General features: G+C 29.8%; 2 protein-coding genes and 1 long non-coding RNA gene across 3 annotated transcripts; 2 read left to right on the top strand and 1 right to left on the bottom strand.

The window, feature by feature from the left end:
• Window positions 1–508: 508 nt before the first annotated feature.
• Window positions 509–5,254, top strand: LOC105784150 (benzyl alcohol O-benzoyltransferase). The gene is made up of 2 exons (XM_012609949.2): window positions 509–994; window positions 4,280–5,254. Exons 1-2 carry the CDS (start codon window positions 530–532, stop codon window positions 5,210–5,212), a joined length of 1,398 nt encoding a protein of 465 aa, XP_012465403.2. The 5' UTR covers window positions 509–529; the 3' UTR covers window positions 5,213–5,254.
• A 10,492-nt stretch (window positions 5,255–15,746) lies between these two features.
• Window positions 15,747–20,841, top strand: LOC128031900 (benzyl alcohol O-benzoyltransferase-like). The gene is made up of 2 exons (XM_052626008.1): window positions 15,747–16,232; window positions 19,839–20,841. Exons 1-2 carry the CDS (start codon window positions 15,768–15,770, stop codon window positions 20,769–20,771), a joined length of 1,398 nt encoding a protein of 465 aa, XP_052481968.1. The 5' UTR covers window positions 15,747–15,767; the 3' UTR covers window positions 20,772–20,841.
• Window positions 20,842–21,792: 951 nt separating this feature from the next.
• On the bottom strand, window positions 21,793–22,686 carry LOC128036059 (uncharacterized). Its single transcript, XR_008192897.1, has 2 exons — window positions 22,439–22,686; window positions 21,793–22,089 (listed from the first exon to the last, which is right to left on the bottom strand). It is a non-coding gene; the product is annotated as an uncharacterized LOC128036059 (long non-coding RNA).
• Between the last annotated feature and the right edge of the window lie 4,067 nt (window positions 22,687–26,753).

The following is a 26,753-nucleotide window of genomic DNA, read 5'->3' on the forward strand; positions in this document are numbered from 1 at the left end:
ACCCATTTTCTAATAGATATAAGAAAATAGGATGCTCAATTCTTCCACCGTATACACAAGAGGACCACTCAGAGATTTTATTTTTCCAATTTTAGTGATGGTACTAGTGATATTCCTCTTCTTTTACTTTTTATCTTCTATGTCATCTATTGCCCAGTTAGGGTTCAATTTTTAAAGTGGTATTCTTCTTCTTCTTCTCTTCTACATTATATACTGCTCAGTTAAGGTTCAAATTTTAAATTGGGGCCATTTAAACGGCAACTAGGATGCCAATGTGGCTAGTTAAATGACATGTCAACTTTACGTTACGTCTGTAACGAAAAATGATTAAAAGGACTGTTTTGTTATTTTTTGAAAGTTGAGTGACTAAATTGAAACTTGAGTGACTGTTTTGTCAGCTACCCCAAAGTTGAGTGATAGTTGGTATAATTTACCCTAAAATAAACTTCAAATTTCTACACTTTGGTTCCTATATAAAACATTTCAAAACACTTGATTAAGCACCAAACACTAGCTATTCTTTTCTATCATGCATCCTTTTGTCATGGCAACACCTTCCAACATTCCCCTTGAGTTCACTGTCCGACGTTGTGAACCGGAACTTGTCACTCCTGCCAAACCTACACCGTATGAACAAAAATTAGTATCCGATATTGATGATCAAGAGGCTTTCCGATTACACGTTCCGATATTCAACTTTTATCAATATGAACCTTCCATGGAAGGAAAAGATCCAGCTGAAATTATTAGGGAGGCACTTGCACAAACCCTAGTGTGTTATTATCCATTTGCAGGTAGATTAAGAGAAGGGGCTAATGGTAAGCTTATAGTGGATTGCACCGGTGAAGGTGTGATGTTTATAAAAGCCGATGCTGATGTTACACTTGAACAGTTTGGTGAACCAATTTGCCCACAATTCCCTTGCTTGGATCAACTCCTTTATGATGTTCCAGGTTCTGAAGGGATTCTAAATTGCCCATTGCTGTTGGTTCAGGTAATAATGTTCCAATTACTATGTGTGCGAGAGTTTTTCTTTTTTAATTCAACCATCTTCCTATTTCTGTTTGTTTTCAAAGTTTACCATTGCCGTATTAGATTGGTTAGATTAATAATATGAGTAAAAACTGATTTAGAAACTTCATTAAATCTAATCTCGCACTTGTACAAGTGATATTGTTTGTTTGGATTTGCCATAATATATCTGCTATACCCAAAAAAAAAAAAAAAGAACACCTAATAATTGATGGATTCAAATTGTAATTCTTAAAATGAATTTTAAACAATTGATTTTAGAAATCTTATATATATATATATATATATATATACTAAATTATATCATACTTACGATATAGGTGAAAAAGTTATCTAATAGATATATCTATAAAAATATCATATAAAAAGAATAAATGAGGTTTTGGTTGAAATAATAAAGTTAAAATATTAAATCATAATAATTTGAATTTTAATATTATTATTTATATATTTTCTAAATTTATATAAAATTTAAAAGATAAAAATACTCATAATATATTTATTATTTTATAAAATAATTTGATAATTTTCTAATTGTGAAGAGAACTCATTAATGGATTAGATCAACATAGGCAACCATATATAATTGCAAAGAAAATCTAAAAGAATAATAAAACATTCTTTTAAAAGACTGATCATATATTGATACATTAACATCTCGTATATTGGATGGCTGAAAATCAGACCGATTTGATTAAATAAAAATTGTTAGGTTGGTAAAATTTTAAATTAGTATAAAATTTATTTAACTTGTTAAATGGAAACAAGTAAAATTTGGTTTGACTTGAATTTTTTTTAAATTTTGAGTTAATCAAATTAAGTTATTCAATTTTTTAAATTAACTCAAATAAGTAATTTGATTTTTGTTCGAGTTGAATTGAATTTTACAACTCGAATTATTTGAGTCGTTGAATAACTTGAATAACAAAGTGATGTAAATACCTGTTGTGTCCTTGAAAGTTTTGAAAATTTACAAATTGGTCCATTTCAAAAAAATTAAAAATACTTCAAAATATTTATAAAGTATTTTTCCAAAATTTTTATAAAGATTTATGAATTAAAAACTAAAATTGTTAAGAAATATTAAAAATATATAAAAATAGTAAATTAACATTTAATTTGTTTCAAAATGATAAATTTGAGGCGTTAAACAAGTAAACTATCAAATCAAGTTTATTATACTGATTGACTGAGTCTTAGAACTGTCAAATTTGATTCAAGTGCGTTGAAGCACATTATCATTCTATTTAAGAGTTGGAGAGGGGCTATGGGATGTTCTAAACATTGTATCAAAAAGAACATATATAATAAGGACCTATAATGAGATTAATGTTCAAAAAAAGTTTATCATACTAATTATACTATTTTTTTCACATATTTTATTAATTTATTTTCAAAGAGATTTCTCATATACATGGTGTTTATGGACTAACTTGGAATTTAATCATATTGTCGAAAATTTCAATATGACCGGTTTAATTTTTTTAATTTAACTTGAACAAATTTATTTGACTTGAGTCAACTCAAATTTCATTTCATTTGATTTAATTCAAAAAATTCCAAATCAAGTTAGGATGATAAAATAGGACTCAAATCAACTCGATTAACTCAGAATTTTTCACTCAATTTTACTTGATTTGATCGAATGCTGATTGTTAAATGTAATTTTTAAAGATTTATTTGTAATTGATGAGATTTTAACTTTTAATTTATTCATTTTATATTAAATATTATAAAATTAAGTCAATACATATTTTATTATTTACATAGTTAGTAAATTTAAAACTATTTTTAACGAAAATGATTTGTTAAATTTGTATTAAAATTTTAAAACTCTACGAAAAAGTTATGTTCTTAGGGGCAGTAAATAAATAAATAAAAGATATTGCACACTAATAATGTGGCTGGAATTAATAAATTCCATAATATATATAAAAAATCAAAGGTCCAATGCGTTGGATCTTAAATCCGACTTTATAACCATTATAACTAAAATTACATCTTACTTTCTAATTATTTGGATTTTTATTATTTTATTTTATTTTACTTTGAGTAAATTTTACAGTTAGTTACAAAATTATGAAAATTTTTCGTTTTGATCACTTAATTAAAAAAATTAAAATTTTATCATTGAAATATTTAAAAGTTTTCATTTAAGTAACTAAACCATTCAAGAGTTTTCAATTTAAGTTATTAAACTATTCAAAAGTTTTTATATAAGTCACTAGGTTGCTAAGTTTTTTTTCAAGTTCTACCAGTGAGCTCCAAGCGACAATTCAACAATGTGTACGATGGATTAGTACTCATCACATACCTTAGATCTAAGTCCAACTGACAGTCAGTGTTGGAAATCAAAGAAAAAATATGTTTGAATTTTGGTTTACATATTCGTGATGTCAAAAGTCGTTCCATGAAAAAGAAATTGAACTATAAAAGAGAAATGGAAAAAGAACTTTCAATTGGTGCAGACAGTTCAAACACAAAAAACCATATAGCACCGATTTTAATAGTCTAGGGACTTAAATGAAAACTTTAGAATAATTCAGTGACCAAATTATAGCTTTTTTTGTTAAGTAACAAAAACGAAAGTTTACCCATAGTTTAGTGATAAATGATGTAATTTACTTTAAAATTTTTATAATTTAAATCAATAAGGTAAAATGTTGTTTAATCAATAAAATAATTTTAAATTTAATTTAATTATACAATATATATTAATATTAATATAATATTTTAACACATTTCAAGTAAAAAGATCAATTATAACTTTTCCTACTCAAAATTTTAGTGAATGACACCTCTTTACAACACAAATTTGGGTGTAAATTTGGGTGTAAGTAATTAGGTGAGAAATGATTATATGAAACTATGATTACATGTCATTCTTATCCGTTTCCAATAGGAGAATGACAAATCAGATTTTTTCTCCTCATTTTCAGCTTTTTCCTTTTGAAAAACTCAAATCCAACTAAAAATGCTATAAATAAGGAGGAAAAATCTAATTTGTAATTCTCCTATTGGAAATGGTAGGAATAACGTGGAATAACAATTTTATATAATCTCCTCTTGCAAGTAATCATAGTTTCATACAATCCATTCTCTTAATTATACTCTAGTGGTTCTATCTTCCATTATTTATTACTTTTTCTTAAGCACACAGTTTATTATATATATTTTTACATATTTATTAATAATCTAATATTTTTTTATGAAGTTTAAGTAACTAGGATTAGTTATTGCTTAGTAGGTAACAAGGTTGAAATGCGGTGGTTTCATATTCACTCTCCGTCTCAACCATGTCATGAGTGATGCTACTGGCCTAGCACAGTTCCTGTTTGCCCTGGGTGAAATGGCACGAGGCGTAGCCACTCACTTGATCTCACCTGTTTGGGAAAGACATCTCTTAGATGCTCGACACCCGGCAAGAATCACATTTACCCACCGCGAGTATGATGAAGTGGAAGCCCCTGTCACCACCCCCATTACCATCTTGCCATTTGACAATCCGGTTCAACGTTCCTTTTCCTTTGGCTTTGCAGAAGTTTCACTTCTTCGTAGCCTCCTACCTCCCCACCTTCGCCGTTGTACCACGTTTGAACTCATAACGGCTTGTTTATGGCGTTGTCTAACCCGTGCTATAAATCTTGACCCTGATGAAGAGGTACGCATGCTATGCGTTGTTAATGCACGTTCTAAATTCAATCCCTCATTCCCATCGGGATATTACGGGAATGTGATTGTCCTCCCGGCAGCAATAACAACAGTTAAAAGTCTCTGTGAGAAGCCATTAGGGTATGCAGTGGAATTAATAAAACAAGCGAAAGCAAGTGTGACAGAGGAATATGTGAAATCCGTGGCAGCTTTAACGGTGGCTCAGGGTAAACGGATCTATTTCCCGAATGTTATCGGTACGTACATTATATCAGATTTAACAAAGGCCGGATTCGAAGATATAGATTTCGGATGGGGTAAGGCTGTGTTTGGAGGGCCAATGATAGCGGTTGGGGTGGTAAGCTTTTTAATGCCAACCAAGAATAAGAAAGGAGAAGTTGGAAGTGTGACATCAGTTTGTTTGCCAGCTCCAGCGATGGAAAGGTTTGCTAAGGAATTGGACATGTTGAAGCACCGGGCAAGTGAGGGTAAAAAGAGTAAATCAAATTCAATTTCTTCAGCTTTGTAAAAGAAAGGGATGAGAAAATAAAGGGAACAATAAAGAATCGAATTCAACAGCATTTAGTTTATTTCAATTCGATTTTTATTAAATTTACTCCAAGTAGAAATCTTATAGGTTGAGTTTAGGTTAGGTCAAAGTATGATATTAGCATATTTTATATTTGTTTAAGTCCGACTCAATCCAAAATATGGGCTTAAAATTTTTTCCAAAATTACTCATATTTGCAAAAGCTAATTGAAGCCTATTTTAGGCTCACCCATTTTATTTTTAATTTTAAAAATATTTATATTATATTATTTTAATATTTAATAATTTTATATATTTTTATTTATTGAAATTTTGATATAGTAATCTTAAAATTATTTTATATTTAATTAGAGTAGTATTATATATTTAGTATAAGTTTATTTTTTAATTAGTTATAAATTACATAATATATAAAAATAACATAATATAAAGTATTATAAACTAAAAAACTATTCGGGTCGGGTTTTGAATATTCAAGCCTAAGCCCGATCCATATTTTAAACAAACCTAATTTTTATGCCCAAACCTATTTTTCAGGCTTAATATTTTTGCTTAAATCCTCTCAAATAATTATTTCAAACAAATTTATTTATTAAAATTAATTTCATAACATTATTACAAAGTAGTTTAATAATATATAAATACTTAAAGTTAAATTGGATTTAATTTTTGTTTAAAACGAAACACATGTAATTAAATGTTAATACGGAAAAAATTAGTAAGAAAATAAAAGAAATATTGTATACAACATTCTAACTTGTATCGTATTTTTGTTCTAGAAAGAATAAAATTATATATCAACATGATTTTTTTATATTTAGTACAAAATAGATGTAACTTTTCTTATTCATTACTAAATTTGTATATTAATGTATTTTTATTTATTTATATGTAAATATTTGAGTGTTACACAAAACCTAATTTACAAAAGGTTACTTTAAACTAATTGATTTCTTTTAATAAAATTGTATCAGTAATTTCACAACTATTAACTTCTTATAAACTATCTAATTATTTTTATTATTAAATTTTTGGGTTAAGCATATTTTAAATAAAATAATCTCTCCTATTCTTTTAAATTTATTTATCGTCTATGTCCTAAAGCATTAAAAATAATGAGATAAATACTTGTCATCGTATGTAACTTCCAAATAATTTTGAGCAAGTAATGATTATGACTTCTGCCCTTAAGATTCAAACTTCAAACCCTTATTTTTCCATCCCTTTCCATATTTTGCAATTCTACCAAATATAAAGACAATAAAACAATTAATTCAAAATAAATAAAACTAAATTTAATAAATGTTAAAAGCAATTTTGAAAAAAATAATTACATTAAAATGTTAATAATAAATTAGGAAGAAAATATATTGATACTAGTGAATAGCTCCTCTTCTCAAGTTACCATTGTTGAGGCATTTTCTTCGTTTGAGTCAACAAATTTTAGCAATAAAATTCTTGCCCTTGTGTTTCGTTTTGTTACTTTGGATGTTTGCTGGCTTATATTCCCAAGTCGCATCTACCATAACTTAGTGTTATCAAAATCTGGATCAGCTGACGATTACATTGCTGTTAAACCCGTAACCATGGAGCCATCCAAGAAATAAAGGTCTCGCTTTAAATGTCCGTGCATCACAACCATGGCACTTGAGAATACTTTCAGCACTCCACCTTCACTAGAGTATCAAAAGCCTTTCTTGTCCAAAGTACTCCAGGAAATCAAGCTTTTCTTCATTTTTGGAATGTGTCGAACATCTACTAGGTTTATACCTTAAAAACTTTAAGTAGCTTTTGCAATATAAGAAAAGGTGTAAGCAATGTAGACCTCTCAAAGATGTGTGTTTACAAGTGTTAATCTCTCTTAAAGAATGTAATTGAAAATGATAAAAATATCTAACAATAAGCACCTAAGAGATATGTACAAGAGAAAATGAAAATAAAAAAATTAAAGAATTGGAGGCTTTTCTTTTAAATTTTATGCTTGAATGTTCATTTCTTGTGTCTTGATGTGTTTTTTTACTTGTATTTATAACTATTGTATCCCATTCTTTTTGTAACAGCCCGATTCTAGTGCCATTAGAAAATAATAAGATAACTATTGTAAGGACCTGATAGTCAGGGGTGTCGAAAAGCAAGGTTCGAGACTTTATTTTCGTAAAACGAACTTGTAGATATTTTTTATTAAGTATGCAAAAGGTTAGTTTAGTAATAAATTAAATTTTGAATAAGTAATTTGCATGAAATTAGGAGTTATTAAGGTATAAGGACTAAATCGTGAAAGGGTCAAAAGTTGAATTATAGATTAAAATAAATAAAAGGGGACTAAAGTAGCAAATATACCGTTTATTAAATGGTGGGTGTGTGGCCGGTCATGGTTAAGACCATTAGTGTGTGTATTATATATATTATATATTTATGTTAACTTTAATAATAATGATAAAAAATAATAGTAATAAATAGTAAAACCAACACATGCAGACATTAAGAAAGAAAAGAAATAAAGAAAAGAAGACGAGAAAGCTTACGGCTAAGTAGACTTGTCCATGGGCCGGGCCGGGCCCGGAAAAAATTTTCGGCCCGACTCTTAGGCCCGGGCCCGGCCCGAAATATGGGCTTAAAATTTTGCCCAGGCCCGGCCTGAGAAAAAAATAATAAGCTCGAGCCCGGCCCGATTTTTAATAAACACAAAATATTTTAAAAATAAAAAATAAAAAATAAAAAAAATATTTTTAAAGTATTTTAAAATTAAAAAATAAAAATAAAAAATATATATTTATTATATTCGGGCCGGGCCGGGCCGGGCTCGGGCCAAAAAAGTTGAGCCCGAGCCCGGCCCATTTTTTAAATGGGCCTCATTTTTTTGACCAAGCCCATATTTCGGGCCTATATTTTTACCCGAACCCTCCCATATTTTGGGCGGGCCGCCTGGCCCATGGACAGGTCTACGGCTAAGGGACCTTAGGGTTCAAATCCAATTTGGTTAGTGCAATTTAGTCCTCTTTCTTGTAATTTTCATATTTTTGGAATCCCGGTACTTAGAGTTATTGGACCCATATTGTAATTTTTAGTATTCTTCAAGTTTGAGAATGTTACCATTATTAGTTAGCTATAAAGGATTAAATTGATAGATTTTTAAGTTAGAAGTGGGAAAAGACTAAATTGTGGAGTAAATTGTTGATTTTGAGTAATAAGGATTAAATTGTAAAAAAGTTGAAATTAAAGGGTAAAATTGAAAATAGGGAGCTAAAATTTAGCTTAGAGTGAAATTAGTATAAAATTTTAGGTTAAATATGGATACTAAATTTAGTCTCGGTTTAGGGGCTAAATTGAGGATTAAGCAAAATATAGTAGAAAAATTACAAATCTCTTAAGAATTGAGTGATATGATATTAATGTATTTAATTGTTTTATTTCGTAGCTAACGTCGTACCGGAATCCTCGACTAAAAAGGGGAAGGATAAAATCGACGTCAAATAGCTCGGAATTCACGATTTGTGTTTCTATATTCTGAACTCTTATAAATTGTTGCATTTTGAACTAATATGCATGGTAATACATGAGGTGAGTGGTTTTGTTACTGTCGAAACCCTTTTTTTTTTAAAATGAAAATGAGAGTTGCCACCAATCACTTTTAGGAGGCGTGATCAGGTCAACTCGTAATTTGATTGTTTTAATAAGAGGTTTGATTTATTAAAACAATATTTTTCGGTCTACAAAAATCTAGAAAATGGGTTCAAGAGTTGTTTATGCATGAGGAAGGATTAGTACACTCGTTACGCCCAAAATTGGTACCTAATTGATTACTTGATGTCTTTAGTGTCGAAAATTAAAAATTTGAAAAGAATTTGAAACATGATCCTTTTTTTGCATAATATTATTAAGATATGATTAACTAAATTAAATTAAATGGAACAAACCTTATTTCGAGTTAATCGAGAAGAAAGACCATGTCCCGTAAGTTAGGACACGATACCTTGGATTCTCGAAAACCAAAATAATTGCCATTTAATCGCTATCTAAATCTTACTTTTCATTGTTTAAATAGGATATTCGGTTATTTTGATTTTAAGAAGATGCCATACTCTGTAAGTTAGGAGCACAACTCCTCAAATTCCAAAAATAACGAACATTGGCTCGGTTTTGAGTATTTTCTATATGTTTGATAAAACGACGATATTATTCAAAATGATATGCATCTAAATTATTTGGGCATAGTGTAAAAATGAATAAATATATTCTAACATGACGGCATAGTAATTAATGAAATGAAACAAAATAGTGATGGGTAAAATAAAATGATATTAGAATGATAAATAAAATAAATGATAATAATAAATGACAGTCTCACTTTTTGGCTTTTCGCCAATTTTTGATTTTCAGTGTTGTGTTTACACACCTGTTATGGTTTCGTGGCAAAACACTTCCGTGCTCAATAGTTCCTAAAATTGATCATTCACTTTAATCGTTAGTCTCAACTCATGAAAGCACAACAAGACCAAATCGAATATACTTCCATTTCAAACGCATGATACATATCTTGAAACTCCGAATGAATATACTAACACTCCATAGAAGAGGGACCTAAACCAAAATGATTCTTTGCTGTCAAGACGATAGCAACATCCAATCAGCATTTAAATTAGGCACAAAACAAGGTGTCAAAGTTTTACTTACTAGAATAGCTACGAGAACCAAACCACGAGAACAACCAACGATAGAAAAACGGAATGACAAAGTGGAGGAGACAAGAATCGGCAATATGAAGGGAGACGAAAAGAAAAAGAATTGGCCTAAAGATTAACAATTCGGTAGCAACCAACAGGAATAGAAATGAGGTGACCGCAAGAAAAAGAAAAAAAAGATGGGTAGGGAAGTGTGTAAAACCAAAAAAAGAAAAGAAAAGAAAAGAATAAAAAAAGAAGTAAGCAGAAATTCACTAGCAATATTCGGCAGAAGAAGGAGAACAGTTGACAAAAAATTGAGCGAAAACAAAAGCTAAAGCTGAATTTTGGAAAATGAATCAGTTTCGGCACCACTACTGATCACCTCCCTTGATCCACTCCTCAAAACTCTCCTACTATCCCTCCACAAACCGTTCACTTCCCACCATACCTCAAATTCCTTATTTTCCTCTACCAATCCCACAACTACCGAAATCTCCCTCATTATCCTCCTAAAATTCGCCCACAACCTCCCCACACTCCTAAAATACTTAGAATTTTGTCAAACTACAACACCCACAAGGCACAAGCAGTATAAATAAATCCCCTGATCATGCAGAGATTTGAACACAAGACCTCCAACATATTTTCACTCCACTTAACCACTGGACCAGCAGGCCCATTCTGATGTATTTTACCAACATTTATTTATAAGCCTACTGATTAGAGATAGGGGTTTATTCATTTAAAAACAAAAATTTACCCAAGCTAAGGCTTGAACTTGGGACCTCTCAAACATTTCCTAGAACACTTAACCACAAAAGCTGATATATATTTGTGCCACAAGCATACGAAAAATTATATAAGATGATTTGCATTATCTGGTGGTTTATCCACAATTCTGATCTAGCAGCTTTAACTGTAATTTTGGTGGCACTGTCCACAATTATCTGTTGGTGTGATTTTGTTGGATGAGTTTTGGGGAACTCTATTTTGGTGTGTAGCGGAGTTGGGTAGGATGTTTTCTGATAAATCTGCACTCTGCTTTTCTAAAAAAACATTGCATTGGCATAACCATACATCCTCTGTTCTGTTATACGATCGTTATGAAATCTTTGAAATATTCTGATTTGTTCCGCTCTAGTTATATGATCATTATGAAACTCTTCATTACTCTGATTTGTATATTGTGTTTTGTTTTATCTCTGTTTGAGTTTAGTTATATATTGAGCTTCATAGCTCACCCTTTTGTTTTATCTTTGTCTATTCAGGTAAACCTCTAACTTAGGACCAGGCGACGTGTGGGAGCTCGAATTGTTTTTGCACTTAGTATAAATATGGTGAATTTCGTAATTATTTGTTTTGATATTTGGGGTTTGTAATCTGTTTTTGAACTCGTTTTGGTTTTTCGCTTAGTTTGTCAGTAATTGGTATTTTCTAACGTGAGACTACAAAATCACTTAAGTTGCCAAAACAGATTTCGATTTTCAAAACTAAAACTTTCAAAATGGTTTTCCACTACAGATTAGGTGATTTCTTAAGTAATTTTTGAAAGTGAACAAGTAGTTTTCTAACGATTGTTTGCAAAAGTCTTAATTGTTAAATACTTACTGAAATCAATTTTCCTAACAAGTGGATGTAATTCTCCAGATTCGGTTATAACTTCTAGGCCGAGTTTGAGGTGTTACATTTCATTTTATTTTATATTTGGTTTTTTTCTTTATCAACTAAAATCCCCCTTTATTTATTTTTTAGCTCTGCAGGTACAGGTTATGGGCATGACAGCGTCCTAAACTCAAAAATCTGGCCACGTAAACAGGAAAATTTGGAGTCCCTGTTCCTGCGGGATTGACCCAACTTCTCTATACTACTGTTTAATACTTGGTAAATTAATAGATGGGACTTGTTTGATAATCCATTAAAAAAATTTAAACGAGGTGAAAATTAATATTTTCAATGATATAAATTTTCAACTTATTTGATAATCTATAAAGGATAACTTTTTACAAAAAATGTCATTTTAGCCCTCCACGTTAGCAAAGTTAACATTTGTTAACTTAAATGACAATTTTTCCATCAATTTTGGGTGATTTGATAGAAAAACAGATGTTCAAGGGTTGAAAGAGATGAAAAGTTTAATAAAAGGCTAAAATGACTTTTTCATTCTAAAATTAGAAGGTTGATTAAGTCATTATACTTATTTAAATAACATGAAATGCTTTAAAAAAGATACAAACGTAAAATAAAAATATAATTTAAATTTAAATTTATCAAGCAATCTAATTATATTTCATATATTTAACTTTAAATAATATAGCAAATATATTTACAACTTAATTTTAAATATAATTTTCTTAACACAAAATTTTTCAATTTATCAAATTACCTTAATTTAACATTTGAATTACAAAAACGTTTTTTTTTTGAAAATAAATGAATCACATTTTACTCTTTACATTTGGATATATTCCATTTATGGGTGCGCTGTTATGGCTCTAAATACAGTCCAAATAACCCTTAAGTCACAGAATAGCCACTTAAATTTTGTGGCCAAAACTTTCATAAATATAGCATGTGAAATGTGAATCATGAAGTCCGCGAGATGGTACATAAATATATAAATTCACATAAAAATTTGGTCCTCTCTTTCTTTTATTTGCTTCCGAAAAAGTTTTATTTTATTAAATTTTAAATGTATGATAGTGACGTATTTAGGGGTTGGTAGGCCTGATTTACTTAAAATGAAAAATTATTCATTTAGGTCTTTTAAAATTTAAAAATTTTAAATTGATAAATATAAAATTACACTTTAATCCCTTCTAAAATGATAAAAATTTAATTTAATCCTTTAAAATTATAAAGATATAAACTATTACAAATTACAATTTAATTTTTATCCCCTAAATTTTTTTTTACTTCACCCCTATTTACTATGTAAAATAAATTTCTTCAAAATTTACCATTGTAATTATAATGATAGGATGAATAAAAGGTGATTGGACGCGTATCACAAGGTAACGGTCATCTCAATTCGGGCAAGCAAGTCAATCATGAATGCAACGACATAATTGGTTTTTTTTTCTTCAATTTTATCTCTTTCTTCATTAACTTTTACATATATTGATGTAAAATAATGATAAATTACACCAACAGTCATTCAACATTGGGATAACTGACAAAACAGTCATCATGTTTCAATTCAGTCACTCAACTTTTGAAAAATAACAAAATAGTCATTAACGTTATCAAAAAGAGACAAATCAGTCACCCATTAACATTTTCCATTACAGACTTAACGGGACTGTTGGTGTGGCAAGTTAACTAGCTAATTTGGCTAGTTAACTTGCCAAGTTGGAATTGAGCAGCCAAACGGATATAATTTGGGGCGGAAGGGACGGGTAAAAAAAGAAAGAAAAAGGGGAAATTGAAATTTGGGATGGGTTGAGTAGAAGAAGAAGGTGGAGGAGGAAGATCTTAAAATGAATTTAGTTCAATCAGAATCAATTAAATCATCTGAAAGTATCAATCCTTCTTTGCCAGCATTCTAACCACCTGTTGGAGCTCTATTCAACTTTGGTTTCTCAAAGGTAAACGATGCAGTTTCTATCCCTACCTTCAACAATATTGGTGCTACTTCTATTTTTGCTTGTTCGCCCTTAGAAGTTTCTTCGCATGGGTTCACATTTTGTGCCGGTCAGACTCAGAGAAGTATGTTCGAGAGCCTAGGGAACATTAATGCCAGTGGTATTTCAATGGATAGCACTTAAATTCCAAAATTTTGTTTCAAGGGCCTCAATTTAAGAATCCTTTTCTGATGGCAACCACTATTTGAACTGCCTGATTCTGTCCTGAATTCACTTGTTGCTGAAGTAAATTTTGCTGATTAATCAATCTCTTTGGTTTATATGATACAAATTTTAGTCCAAGACTACTGAGATTTATCTTTTTTTTTCTTCCTATAGTTGGTAAAGCAGTACGAAGATCCAAAACTCCAGCTTCACTGATATGTAAGGGTCACTGACAAACCTTTCTTAGGAATGATGATTTCCCTGATGGGCCAGCTCAGTTACACACATGTATGTGAAAATGTTTTCAGTTCTATATATTGTTGAACCTTATAATCTTTGTTCTTTGACTGAATGGGCTAAAATCCTTCATGTTGCAACTCTTCTAATGCAACAATACTGGAAAACCAAGATAGAGAAACATGGAGGGACAATCTCTAACTCGGTTATTGGTAGTTGTTTACATATTAAACTCCATCTATTTGATATTGATTAGAATAAGGTGTTTCAATCTTACTACACTCCTATTAGAATATGGTTTTACAAGCCTATAAATAGACATTCTACTCCTCTTATAATTAATTCGAATTCGACATAGTGAATTATCTTCTCCTCTGCCCATGGTTTTTTTTCCCGAAAGGGTTTCCATGTAAAATCTGTGTGTTCTTTATTTTCTCTCTCTTTTTCTTTGTGATAAATTGTCATTACTGATGTTCTATTTTTAACATAGCCATTGGACTTATTTAGTTAAATGATAATGGATGGAACATTTCAAGGAAAGAGGGGTACGAGTGGTGAGTGAAGCTTGGTTACTACACAGCATTGAGAAGCAAGAAACACAACCATTAGAAGCTTATGACATAGTTACAGATCTTGTTGTTGATGGCAAAGGAATTCCATGGGATAAACAAGTTCCTGAAAAACGTGCAATCAAATCACTTTCAACTGAAGTATGCCATTTCCTCTGAGAAATCTAAGGATAATTTAAAAAAAAAGATCAAACCAAATAAATTGTTTGTCTCTATTCTGTGATTTAATTGCTTGCACCTCAAGCTGTATGGAAAAAGAGGAGTCTACAAGGATACTAGATTGCAAGAGCAACGTGGCCAAATATTTGAGGAAGATGGGATATTATAAAACTGTGCCTTTTCACTTTGCGACCAATGAGGATGCATTAATGAGTAATCCAACGAGTTCTTTTATCAATTCTGGATTGATACTACCAATCAATAGAAAAAGTTTGTAGAAAAAGTGAAATCAATGAAAGAATCTGGACCTAAAGTAGAGGCAGTTTGGTAAGACTTTAGCCAAAGATGGTTCACTCTGATGCATTCTTCTACGCCCTTCATCTTCAGGGACTATCAAGAGCTTGTAGATCATGTGAAACTTGGAAGTTCAACATAAATACTAGTCCTTTTTTAAGTCTTATTTTTCTTCTTCCTGAACCAGGGCTTGAATGTTGTAAGCTGCAGCATCATTCGAGTGTGTTCTAGATATTGTTGTGGCATCCTATATGATTGGACATTTGGGTGATGATACTCTTGATGACCCATTTTCTAATAGATATAAGAAAATATGATGCTCAATTCCTCCACTGTATACACAAGAGGACCACTCAGAGATTTTATTTTTCCAATTTTAGTGATGGTACCAGTGATATTCCTCTTCTTTTACTTTTTATCTTCTATGTCATCTATTGCCCAGTTAGGGTTCAATTTTTAAAGTGGTATTCTTCTTCTTTTTCTTCTTCTTCTTCTCTTCTACATCATATACTGCTCAGTTAGGGTTCAAATTTTAAATTGGGGCCATTTAAATGATAACTAGGATGCCAATGTGGCCAGTTAAATGACATGTCAACTTTACGTTACGTCTGTAACAGAAAATGATTAAAAGGACTGTTTTGTTATTTTTTGAAAGTTGAGTGACTAAATTGAAACTTTAGTGACTGTTTTGTCAGCTACCCCAAAGTTGAGTGACAGTTGGTATAATTTACCCTAAAATAAACTTCAAATTTCTACACTTTGGTTCCTATATATAACATTTCAAAACACTTGATTAAGCACCAAACACTAGCTATTCTTTTCTATCATGCATCCTTTTGTCATGGCAACACCTTCCAACATTCCCCTTGAGTTCACTGTCCGACGTTGTGAACCGGAACTTGTCACTCCTGCCAAACCTACACCGTATGAACAAAAATTAGTATCGGATATTGATGATCAAGAGGCTTTCCGATTTCACGTTCCGCTAATCAACTTTTATCAATATGAACCTTCCATGGAAGGAAAAGATCCAGCTGAAATTATTAGGGAGGCACTTGCACAAACCCTAGTGTGTTATTATCCATTTGCAGGTAGATTAAGAGAAGGGGCTAATGGTAAGCTTATAGTGGATTGCACCGGTGAGGGTGTGATGTTTATAAAAGCCGATGCTGATGTTACACTTGAACAGTTTGGTGAACCACTTCTCCCACCATTCCCTTACTTGGATCAACTCCTTTATGATGTTCCAGGTTCTGAAGGGATTCTAAATTGCCCACTGCTGTTGGTTCAGGTAATAATGTTCCAATTAATATGTGTGGAGAGTTTTTCTTTTTTAATTCAACCATCTTCTTATTTCTGTTTGTTTTCAAAGTTTACCATCGCTGTATTAGATTGGTTAGATTAATAATATGAGTAAAAACTGATTTAGAAACTTCATTAAATCTAATCTCGCACTTGTACAAGTTATATTGTTTGTTTGGATTTGCCATAATATATCTGCTATACCAAAAAAAAAAAAAAAAACACCTAATAATTGATGGATTCAAATTGTAATTCTTAAAATGAATTTTAAACAATTGATTTTAGAAATCTTATATATATATATACTAAATTATATCATACTTACGATATAGGTGAAAAATTATCTAATAGATATATCTATAAAAATATCATATAAAAAAATAGATGAGATTTTGGTTGAAATAATAAAGTTAAAATATTAAATCATAATAATTTGAATATAAATATTATTATTTATATATTTTCTAAATTTATATAAAAATTTAAAAGATAAAAATACTCATAATTTATTTATTATTTTATAAAATAATTTGATAATTTTCTAATTGAGATAGAGAACTCATTACTGGATTAGATCAACATAGGCAACCATTAATCTATATATATATATATATACTAATGTATATATAATTGCAAAGAAAATCTAAAAGAATAATAAAACATTCTTTTAAAAGACTGATCATATATTGATACATTAACATCTCGTATATTGGATGGCTGAAAATCAGACCGATTTGATTAAATAAAAATTGTTAGGTTGGTGAAATTTTAAATTAGTATAAAATTTATTTAACTTGTTAAATGGAAACGAGTAAAATTTGATTTGACTTGAATTTTTTTTAATTTTGAGTTAATCAAATTAAGTTATTCGATTTTTTAAATCAACTCAAATAAATAATTTGATTTTTTGTTCGAGTCGAGTTGAATTTTACAACTTGAATTATTTGAGTCGTTTGAATAACTTGAATAACAAAGTGATATAAATACCTGTTGTGTCCTTGATAGTTTTGAAAATTTACAAATTGGTCCATTTCAAAAAAATTAAAAATACTTCAAAATATTTATAAAATATTTTTCCAAAATTTTATAAAGATTTATAAATTAAAAACTAAAATTGTTAAGAAATATTAAAATATATAAAATAGTAAATTAACATTTAATTTTTTTTAAATAATAAATTTGAGGCGTTAAACAAGTAAACTATCAAATCAAGTTTATTATCTTGATTGATTGAGTCTTAGAACTATCAAATTTGATTCAAGTGCGTTGAAGCATATTATCTTTCTATTTAAGAGTTGGAGAAGGGCTATGGGTTGTTCTAAACATTGTATCAAAAAGAGCAGATATAATAAGGACCTATAATGAGATTAATGTTCAAAAAAGTTTATCATACTAATTATACTATTTTTTCACATATTTTATTAATTTATTTTCAAAGAGATTTCTCATATATATGATGTTTATGGTCCTTAACTTGGAATTTAGTCATATTGTTAGAAAATTTCAATATGACCGGTTTAATTTTTTAATTTAACTCGAACAAATTTATTTAACTTGAGTCAACTCAATTTCATTTCATTTGATTTAATTCAAAAAATTCCAAATCAAGTTAGGATGATAAAATAGGACTCGTCAACTCGATTAACTCGAATTTTTCACTCAATTTTACTTGATTTGATCGAATCTTGATTGTTAAATGTAATTTTTAAAGATTTATTTGTAATTGATGAGATTTTAACTTTTAATTTATTCATTTTATATTAAATATTATAAAATTAAGTCAATACATATTTTTATTATTTACATAGTTAGTAAATTTAAAACTATTTTTAACGAAAATGATTTGTTAAATTTGTATTAAAATTTTAAAACTCTACGAAAAAGTTATGTTCTTAGGGGCAGTAAATAAATAAATAAAAGATATTGCACACTAATAATGTGGCTGGAATTAATAAATTCCATAATATATAAAAAACCAAATATAAAACATTATAAATTTATAGAATAGGTCAGGCCGATTTGGTCTTAAATGTTCAAGTCTGAACTTAACTCATATTTTAATCAGAATTAATTTATTTTTCAAACTCATTTTTAGCTTAATATTTTAGATAAATTATGTAAAAATTTAAATAAATTTTAAACTTGAATGAGTAATTGAATAATTCTAATCCTCAATCAACCCAGTGTAAATAAAAAGAAGAAGTGTAATGAGAGTCAGCTAGTAGTGTATCAAACCCCAACACTTTTTAAAATGTAAAACAAAATTACTAAGCCACGAGATTAAACAAATTCATTCAAATCAAAGGTCCAATGCTTTGGATCTTAAATCCGACTTTTATAACCATTATAACTAAAATTACATCTTACTTTCTAATTATTTGGATTTTTATTTATTTATTTTATTTTACTTGGAATTAAAATTTTGAGTAAATTATACTGTTAGTTACAAAATTTAAAAATCAAAATTTTATCATTGAAATATTCAAAAGTTTTCATTTAAGTAACTAAACCATTAAAGAGTTTTCAATTTAAGTTACTAAACTATTTAAAAGTTTTTATATAAGTCACTAGGTTGCCAAATTTTTTTTTCAAGTTCTACCAGTGAGTTCTAAGCGACAATTCAACAATGTGTACGATGGATTAATACTCATCTATGATTAGAAAAATATACCTTAGGTCTAAGTCCAACTCACAGTCAGTGTTGGAAATTGGAGAAAAAATATGTTTGAATTTTGGTTTGCATATTCGTGATGTCAAAAGTCGTTCCATGAAAAAGAAATTAAACTATAAAAGAGAATGGGAAAAAGAACTTTCAATTGGTGCAGGCAGTTCAAACACAAAAAACCCTATAACATCGATTTTAATAGTCTAGGGACTTAAATGAAAACTTTCGAATAATTCAGTGACCAAATTATAACTTTTTTTGTTAAGTAACCAAAACGAAAATTTACCCATAGTTTAGTGATAAATGGTGTAATTTACTTTAAATTTTTTATGATTTGAATCAATAAGGTAAAATAGTGTTTAATCAATACAATAATTTTAAATTTAATTTAATTATACAATATATATTCATATTAATATAATATTTTAACACATTTCAAGTAAAAAGATCAATTATAACTTTTCCTACTCAAAATTTTCGTCAATCACACCTCTTTACCACACAAATTTGGATGTAATTAATTATGTGAGAAATGATTATATAAAACTGTGATTATATGTCATTCTTATCCCTTTCTAATAGGAGAATGACAAATCAGATTTTTTCTCATCATTTTCAGCTTTTTCCTTCTGAAAAAACTCAAATCCAACTAAAAATGCTATAAATAAGGAGGAAAAGTTTAATTTGTAATTCTCCTATTGGAAATGGTATGAATAACGTGAAATAACAGTTTTATATAATCTCTTCTCTTACATGGAATCACAGTTTCATACAATCCATTCTCTTAATTATACTCTAGTGGTTCTATCTTCCATCATTTATTACTTTTTCTTAAGCACACCATTTATTATATTTATTTTTACATATTTATTAATAATCTAATATTTTTTTATGAAGTTAAGTAACTAGGATTAGTTTATTGCTTAGTAGGTAACTAGGTTGAAATGCGGTGGTTTCATCTTCGCTCTCCGTCTCAACCATGTCATGAGTGATGGTACTGGCCTAGCACAATTCCTGTTTGCCCTGGGTGAAATGGCACGAGGTGTAGCCACTCACTTGATCTCACCCGTTTGGGAAAGACATCTCTTAGATGCTCGACTCCCGGCAAGAATCACATTTACCCACCGCGAGTATGATGAAGTGGAAGCCCCTGTCACCACCCCCATTACCATCTTGCCATTTGACAATCCGGTTCAACGTTCCTTTTCCTTTGGCTTTGCAGAAGTTTCACTTCTTCGTAGCCTCCTACCTCCCCACATTCGCCATTGTACCACGTTTGAACTCATAACGGCTTGTTTATGGCGTTGTCGAACCCTTGCTATAAATCTTGACCCTGATGAAGAGGTACGCATGCTATGCGTTGTTAATGCATGTTCTAAATTCAATCCCTCATTCCCATCGGGATATTACGGGAATGTGATTGTCCTCCCAGCAGCAGTAACAACAGTTAAAAGTCTCTGTGAGAAACCATTAGGGTATGCAGTGGAATTAATAAAACAAGCGAAAGCAAGTGTGACAGAGGAATATGTGAAATCCGTGGCAGCTTTAACGGTGGCTCGGGGTAAACGAATCCATTTCCCGAATGTTATCGGTACGTACATTATATCAGATTTAACAAAGGCCGGATTCGAAGATATAGATTTCGGATGGGGTAAGGCTGTGTTTGGAGGGCCAATGATAGCAGTTGGGGTAATAAGCCATTTAATGCCAACCAAGAATAAGAAAGGAGAAGTTGGAATTGTGACATCAGTTTGTTTGCCAGCTCCAGTGATGGAAAGGTTTGCTAAGGAATTGGACATGTTGAAGCACCAGGCAAGTGAGGGTAAAAAGAGTAAATCAAATTCAATTTCTTCAGCTTTGTAAAAGAAAGGTATGAGAAAATAAAGGGAACAATAAAGAATCGAATTCAATTACAGCATTTAGTTTATTTCAATTCGATTTTTATTAAATTTACTCCAAGTAAAAATCTTATAGGTCGAGTTTAGGCCAGGTCAAAGTATGATATTAACATATTTTATATTTATTTAAGTCCGACTCGATCCAAAATATGGACTTAAAATTTTGTCCAAAATTACTCATATTTGCAAAAAACTAATTCAAGCCTATTATACGCTCACCCATATTATTTTTAATTTTTAAAAATATTTATATTATATTATTTTAATATTTAATAATTTTATATATTTTTATTTATTGAAATTTTGATATAGTAATCTTAAAATTATTTTAATATTTAATTAGAGTAGTATTATATATTTAGTATAAGTTTATTTTTTTAATTTGTTATAAATTACATAATATATAAAAATAATATAATATAAAGTATTATAAACTAAAAAACTATTCGGGTCGGGTTTTGAATATTCAAGCCTAAGCCCGATCCATATTTTAAACAAACCTAATTTTTATGCCCAAACCTATTTTTCAGGCTTAATATTTTTGCTTAAATCCTCTCAAATAATTATTTCAAACAAATTTATTTATTAAAAATTAATTTCATAACATTATTACAAAGTAGTTTAATAATATATAAATACTTAAAGTTAAATTGGATTTAATTTTTTGTTTAAAACGAAACACATGTAATTAAATGTTAATACGGAAAAATTAGTAAGAAAATAAAAGAAATATTGTATACAACATTCTAACTTGTATCGTATTTTGTTCTAGAAAGAATAAAATTATATATCAACATGATTTTTTTATATTTAGTACAAAATAGATGTAACTTTTCTTATTCATTACTAAATTTGTATATTAATGTATTTTTATTTATTTATATGTAAATATTTGAGTGTTACACAAAACCTAATTTACAAAAGGTTACTTTAAACTAATTGATTTCTTTTAATAAAATTGTATCAGTAATTTCACAACTATTAACTTCTTATAAACTATCTAATTATTTTTATTATTAAATTTTTGGGTTAAGCATGTAATAGCCCATTTTTGCCCGGCCCATTCAAAATAAGACCAACCTAAAATCATTAACATAGCCCAAATTAAATACAATTAAACCCAATAAAACTTGGGCCGAGCTTGACCCAATTACAAGGCCCAAGTGGCCTAAAGTCACAAAAACCCTAAGCAGCAGATAGCCGAGACTGCTTGCCCCACGTCGTCCTTGCACGTCGCACGTTGCCTCGCGCTCCAGCACGTTCTTCCTGTAGCAAACAACAAACTACAGCCACGAACAATAGTAGAAAAATGTAAGGAAAATTGTAAAAAAGGGAGCAGCAGTTTTTTGGGAGTTTTTTTGGCTTTTTTTATTTCGGCTATTAAAGCCAAATAAGAATCGGTAAAAAAGGGGGGGTGGCTCGGATATAAAAGGCTGATTTCAATTTGTAATAGGGGTTAGACGATTGTTGTAGTGAAAGACTGAAATACAAACAAAGAAAAATCAAAAAAACTATTTGGAAGGTAATTAGTCGACTCCATTTTTCTTTTCTTTTCACTGTTTTGTTCCTTTTTTTTTTCTCCCTTGTTTTGAAAACGAAAACGAAGCAAAGAAGAAGGAAAGGGGTTCTTACCGGTGGTAGCGCGCCGTCGTGGCGCCGTCGTCGTCGTTGTTGCCGGTCAGAAATGGGTCTGAAATGGTGGAAGGGAGGCTGCGGCAAATACAAAAATGGCAGAGAAAGGGTTTTGAAATGGGATTTTATAAGGGTTCAAAAGGGGCCATTTGCGCGATTGGTCCTTTTCTTTTTGGGGTTGTTTAAATTAAATTTATTATTTCTTTTAAATTTTACTGCATATTTTAATATTGTTTCAATCCGGTCCTCATTGCTGTGCAGTGTTTAGGAGGTTTGGGTAAATTTCTTTTTAGGTCTTCCTCATGTTACGCGCGTTTTAATTTGCTCCTTTTCACGTTTTCAATTTTTGAATTTAGCCTTTAAATTCTATTTATTTTCAATATTAATCCTTCATTTGTCATTTTAAGGTTTTTTTTTATAAATACTGTTAGATTGTTATTATTAGTGTATTATTATTAGTATTATTTAATATTATATTAAATATTAATATTATTATGCCTATATGTATATACGCATATGTATGTTAATATATATGTACATACTTTAAATGGCTTTAAAATATATAAACGTGTCTTGTATATTTTATTATTACTATATTTTTCTTAGTTTTATATGCATTCGTACATATACATATGTTTTATGAATTTTATATCATTTTCATTTTTCCTTTTTAATTCTATATATATATTTCTTTTATAATGTACATATTTATACACTATTCAAAGTTATAATAAAAATATTTTTCGCATTTTATATATATATTCATATTTTCATAATTTGCTAATATATTATGTTTATACATTTTATGTTTATTATTTTTAAAATGCATGTATATTTTATTATTGATTCATTTTCATGATTTTTGTATACGTATATATGCACGAGCATTTTATCATGTTTTTAAAGAAAATATATATATTGGTTCCATCAAAGTATTAAAACCATTTTTTTAAAAAATTAAATATTTGGCAATCATGATTCTCGAGAAAGATCGTGTCTTACTGGATCGTGATCATTTTTCGATGAATTTAGAAAGCTAAGTATTTATTTTACAATAAATTCGCAATTTTCAAATAAAAGCTTATTCTCGGGAATAAAAAATGTCGGGTCCTAACTTACTGGTCGTGACATTTCATCATCTCGAAATAAGAATTTCTAAAACGAAAGGTGCTATTCGGTATTTGAAATTCTGAGAAATTGTGCCTTAATTTACTGGGTTTCGATTTTTCTTTATTTGATCTAAATAATCGAATACCCTTTTAGATTTAATTGTGTGAGTTTTAAAATCAAAAGACAAACTTAGTTTTAAAGATTTAAAGATATTGTGCCCTAACTAACTGGGTGTGATATTTTATTTCTTAGAAATAGGAATGTTTATCTTTTTAATTCATCCTCGAGTTAAAATTTTTTATTTAAACTCTTTTCAAATTTTCGACATCAAGACATAAGATAATCAAATTTGGTACCGATTTTTGGGCGTTACGAGGGTGCTAACCCTTCCTCGTTCGTAACTGACTCCCGAACCTGTTTTCTCAAATTTTGCAGACCAGAATTGTTTTTATGGTGAGCCGATCACACCTTAATAAAGGATCGGTGGCGACTCCAATTTTTGTTTTTAAAGTCGATAACTTATTTTTCTTTTAAAAAAATGGTTTCCACAAAGCATATTTTAAATAAAATAATCTCTCCTATTGTTTTTAATTAGAAACTCTTTTAAATTTATTTATCGTCTATGTCTTAAAGCATTAAAAATAATGAGATAAATACTTGTATAAAATTTAAATGTCATCGTATGTAACTTCCAAATAATTTTGAACAAGTAATGATTATGACTCCGGCCTTAAGATTCAAACTTCAAACCCTTATTTTTCCACCCCTTTCCATATTTTGCAATTCTACCAAATATAAAGACAATAAAAACAATTAATTCAAAATAAATAAAACTAAATTTAATAAATGTTAAAAGCAATTTTGAAAAAAATAATTACATTAAAATGTTAATAATAAATTAGGAAGAAAATATATTGATACTAGTAAATAGCTCCTCTTCTCAAATTACCATTGTTGAGGCATTTTCTTAGTTTGAGTTAACAAATTTTAGCAATAAAATTCTTTCCGTTGTGTTTCGTTTTGTTACTTTGGATGTTTGCTAGCTTATATTCCCAAGTCGCATCTACCATAACTTACACTATGTTTGGTTGGGTGTATTGGATTAGCCAATACACCCCTAATCTGTGGGCCCCACTTAAGCCCCTCTTAAGCAGGTGTTTGGTTCAATGTATTGCCTAATACACCCCTAATACGTTCGCCCTAATCCCGAAATTCTCTGTTTTCTAATCCACAGCTTACCTTTCGGTTTACATCCGTTTTAGTTTTCACGCCTAATTTGCCCTCTGTTTCTGTATCATCTCTCCTTTATCTCATTCATTGCTTGCTTCGCCTTGCCGATAGCCCCAATTTCTTGTCGAGCATGCCATAGAAAGGCAAGAAGAGAGAGCTATACATTTTTCTTTCTTTGTTTTTCATAATGAGACCGAAGTTTTAACCCAGAAGCCCCAAATTCTTCTCCTTTCTTTCTTTGTTTTCTGTAACAAACCCAGAAGTTTGCACCTAGTTTCAGGTATTTTTTCTTCATGTAAACTATGATCATTTTCCTTGTATGCTAATAACTTAATATCATTCATTTACTGAGGTTTTTAGCTCTTTTGGTTTTATATTGCATCATTCATTTACTGAAGTATATAGGCTTTGTTGGTTCGTTCTAACAGGGAATTGGAAGTTGTTTCATTTTGGGTTTAAATTGTTAAAAGCATTAATTAATCAAAGGAAAAGAAGCATTTTTAAGGGGGATTTGGGGTTGCATGTGTTCTTCTGTTGTTCTTATTGATTTGTTGTGTAAAAGAAAGCAGTTGGTGTTAATTGAAGTTATTTGCAATGCATTTGATTGGTTTTATTTTTGAGCGGTGATTTTGTTGTCATTTAAAGTATGCTAAAGTGAATGATTTTGTTGTCATCTGTCGGTCATTTGGTTCCTGACTTGGATGACTTAAACTGCGAAATTTGTAAGTCGATAGTGTAGGCCTAGTCTAATTTTGGTTGACCCCAAAATAGATAACTCATTGTTACCTCTCATTGTTAGAATATTGAGACATACATAAAGGAAAAACAAAACACCAGCATGCTTTTGTCATCCTAGTAACCAAAACTGACCAGAATGTCTGAGTTATTCAGGTATACTAGTAGAAATAGTTGTAAACAATGATGTTCTATGCTAATGTTAATTACACAATGGTTTGCATCTGTTGTCATCTTTCCATTGGTTTTGGTTGCATTTTCATAGATACATGCATGGTTTATGTGCTTCTATTGAACTTCTTTTGCTGAAGATTACCATTTTTTTTATGACAGGGAGCTTTATAGTAATAACAGTGAGCTTGGATCTTTACTTGAATACTTTAACCGGACACATTCCATCTACTCTGGGCAAGCTTCAAAAGCTTCGATTCCTGTAAGAGTACATTTTTTGAGGTTAATTTACTTAATTTCTTTGCCCTCTTGCTTTCTAGTCATGTGTATATTGCTAGCTGAACTGGACATTATGTAAGAACCCACCATGGCCTAGACATATCATCAAAATGTTGACTAACATTCTAGGTGTGTCCAAATTCCAGATGATACAAGTAAACACATACACATATACACGATCCCCAAATCATAAAACATGTATCTAAGAACATAAGAACAATTAATATCCCGAAATGCTTGGCTAAAATTAAAAGAAAAAAAATAAAAGGGGTTCATTACTTTTAAGATAATGGGTTAGTTCCCTAGGGTGGGGGAAGGCTAGGTAGCATTTGCTAGATCACGACGAGGTAAAGAATTAGAAAGCTGCAGAATGTGACACACATAAAACATAATGGTGAACCATTATTTTTTGGGTATAAAAGTAGGGTCCTTTTTACAAACAATGCCACCATCTTTTTCATTTGATTAATGGTGAACCAATTTATTAATATTTACAATTACTAATGCCAAAAAGCTTAAAGGCTTGAAAATGGCCAATGAGTCCACTCCCTTCACATTCATTTACTAGCTATTTTGCTTAATTTATCCATAAAAAATGACATCGATATTAGTTGTCATATGTTGCTTTAAAGCATAATCAATGGAATAAAGAAAGGAAGGAAAGCAACATAAAGAGGAAATAAAATTAATAATTGATGAATCATCAAATTGCTCATCATTTTTTCTTTGCAATAAAATAATATGGATATTAGTTGTCATACGTAAAGATATGAACATAGATGTTATTCTC

Source organism: Gossypium raimondii, chromosome 13, assembly GCF_025698545.1.
Source record: "Gossypium raimondii isolate GPD5lz chromosome 13, ASM2569854v1, whole genome shotgun sequence".
Taxonomy (NCBI): Eukaryota; Viridiplantae; Streptophyta; class Magnoliopsida; order Malvales; family Malvaceae; genus Gossypium; species Gossypium raimondii.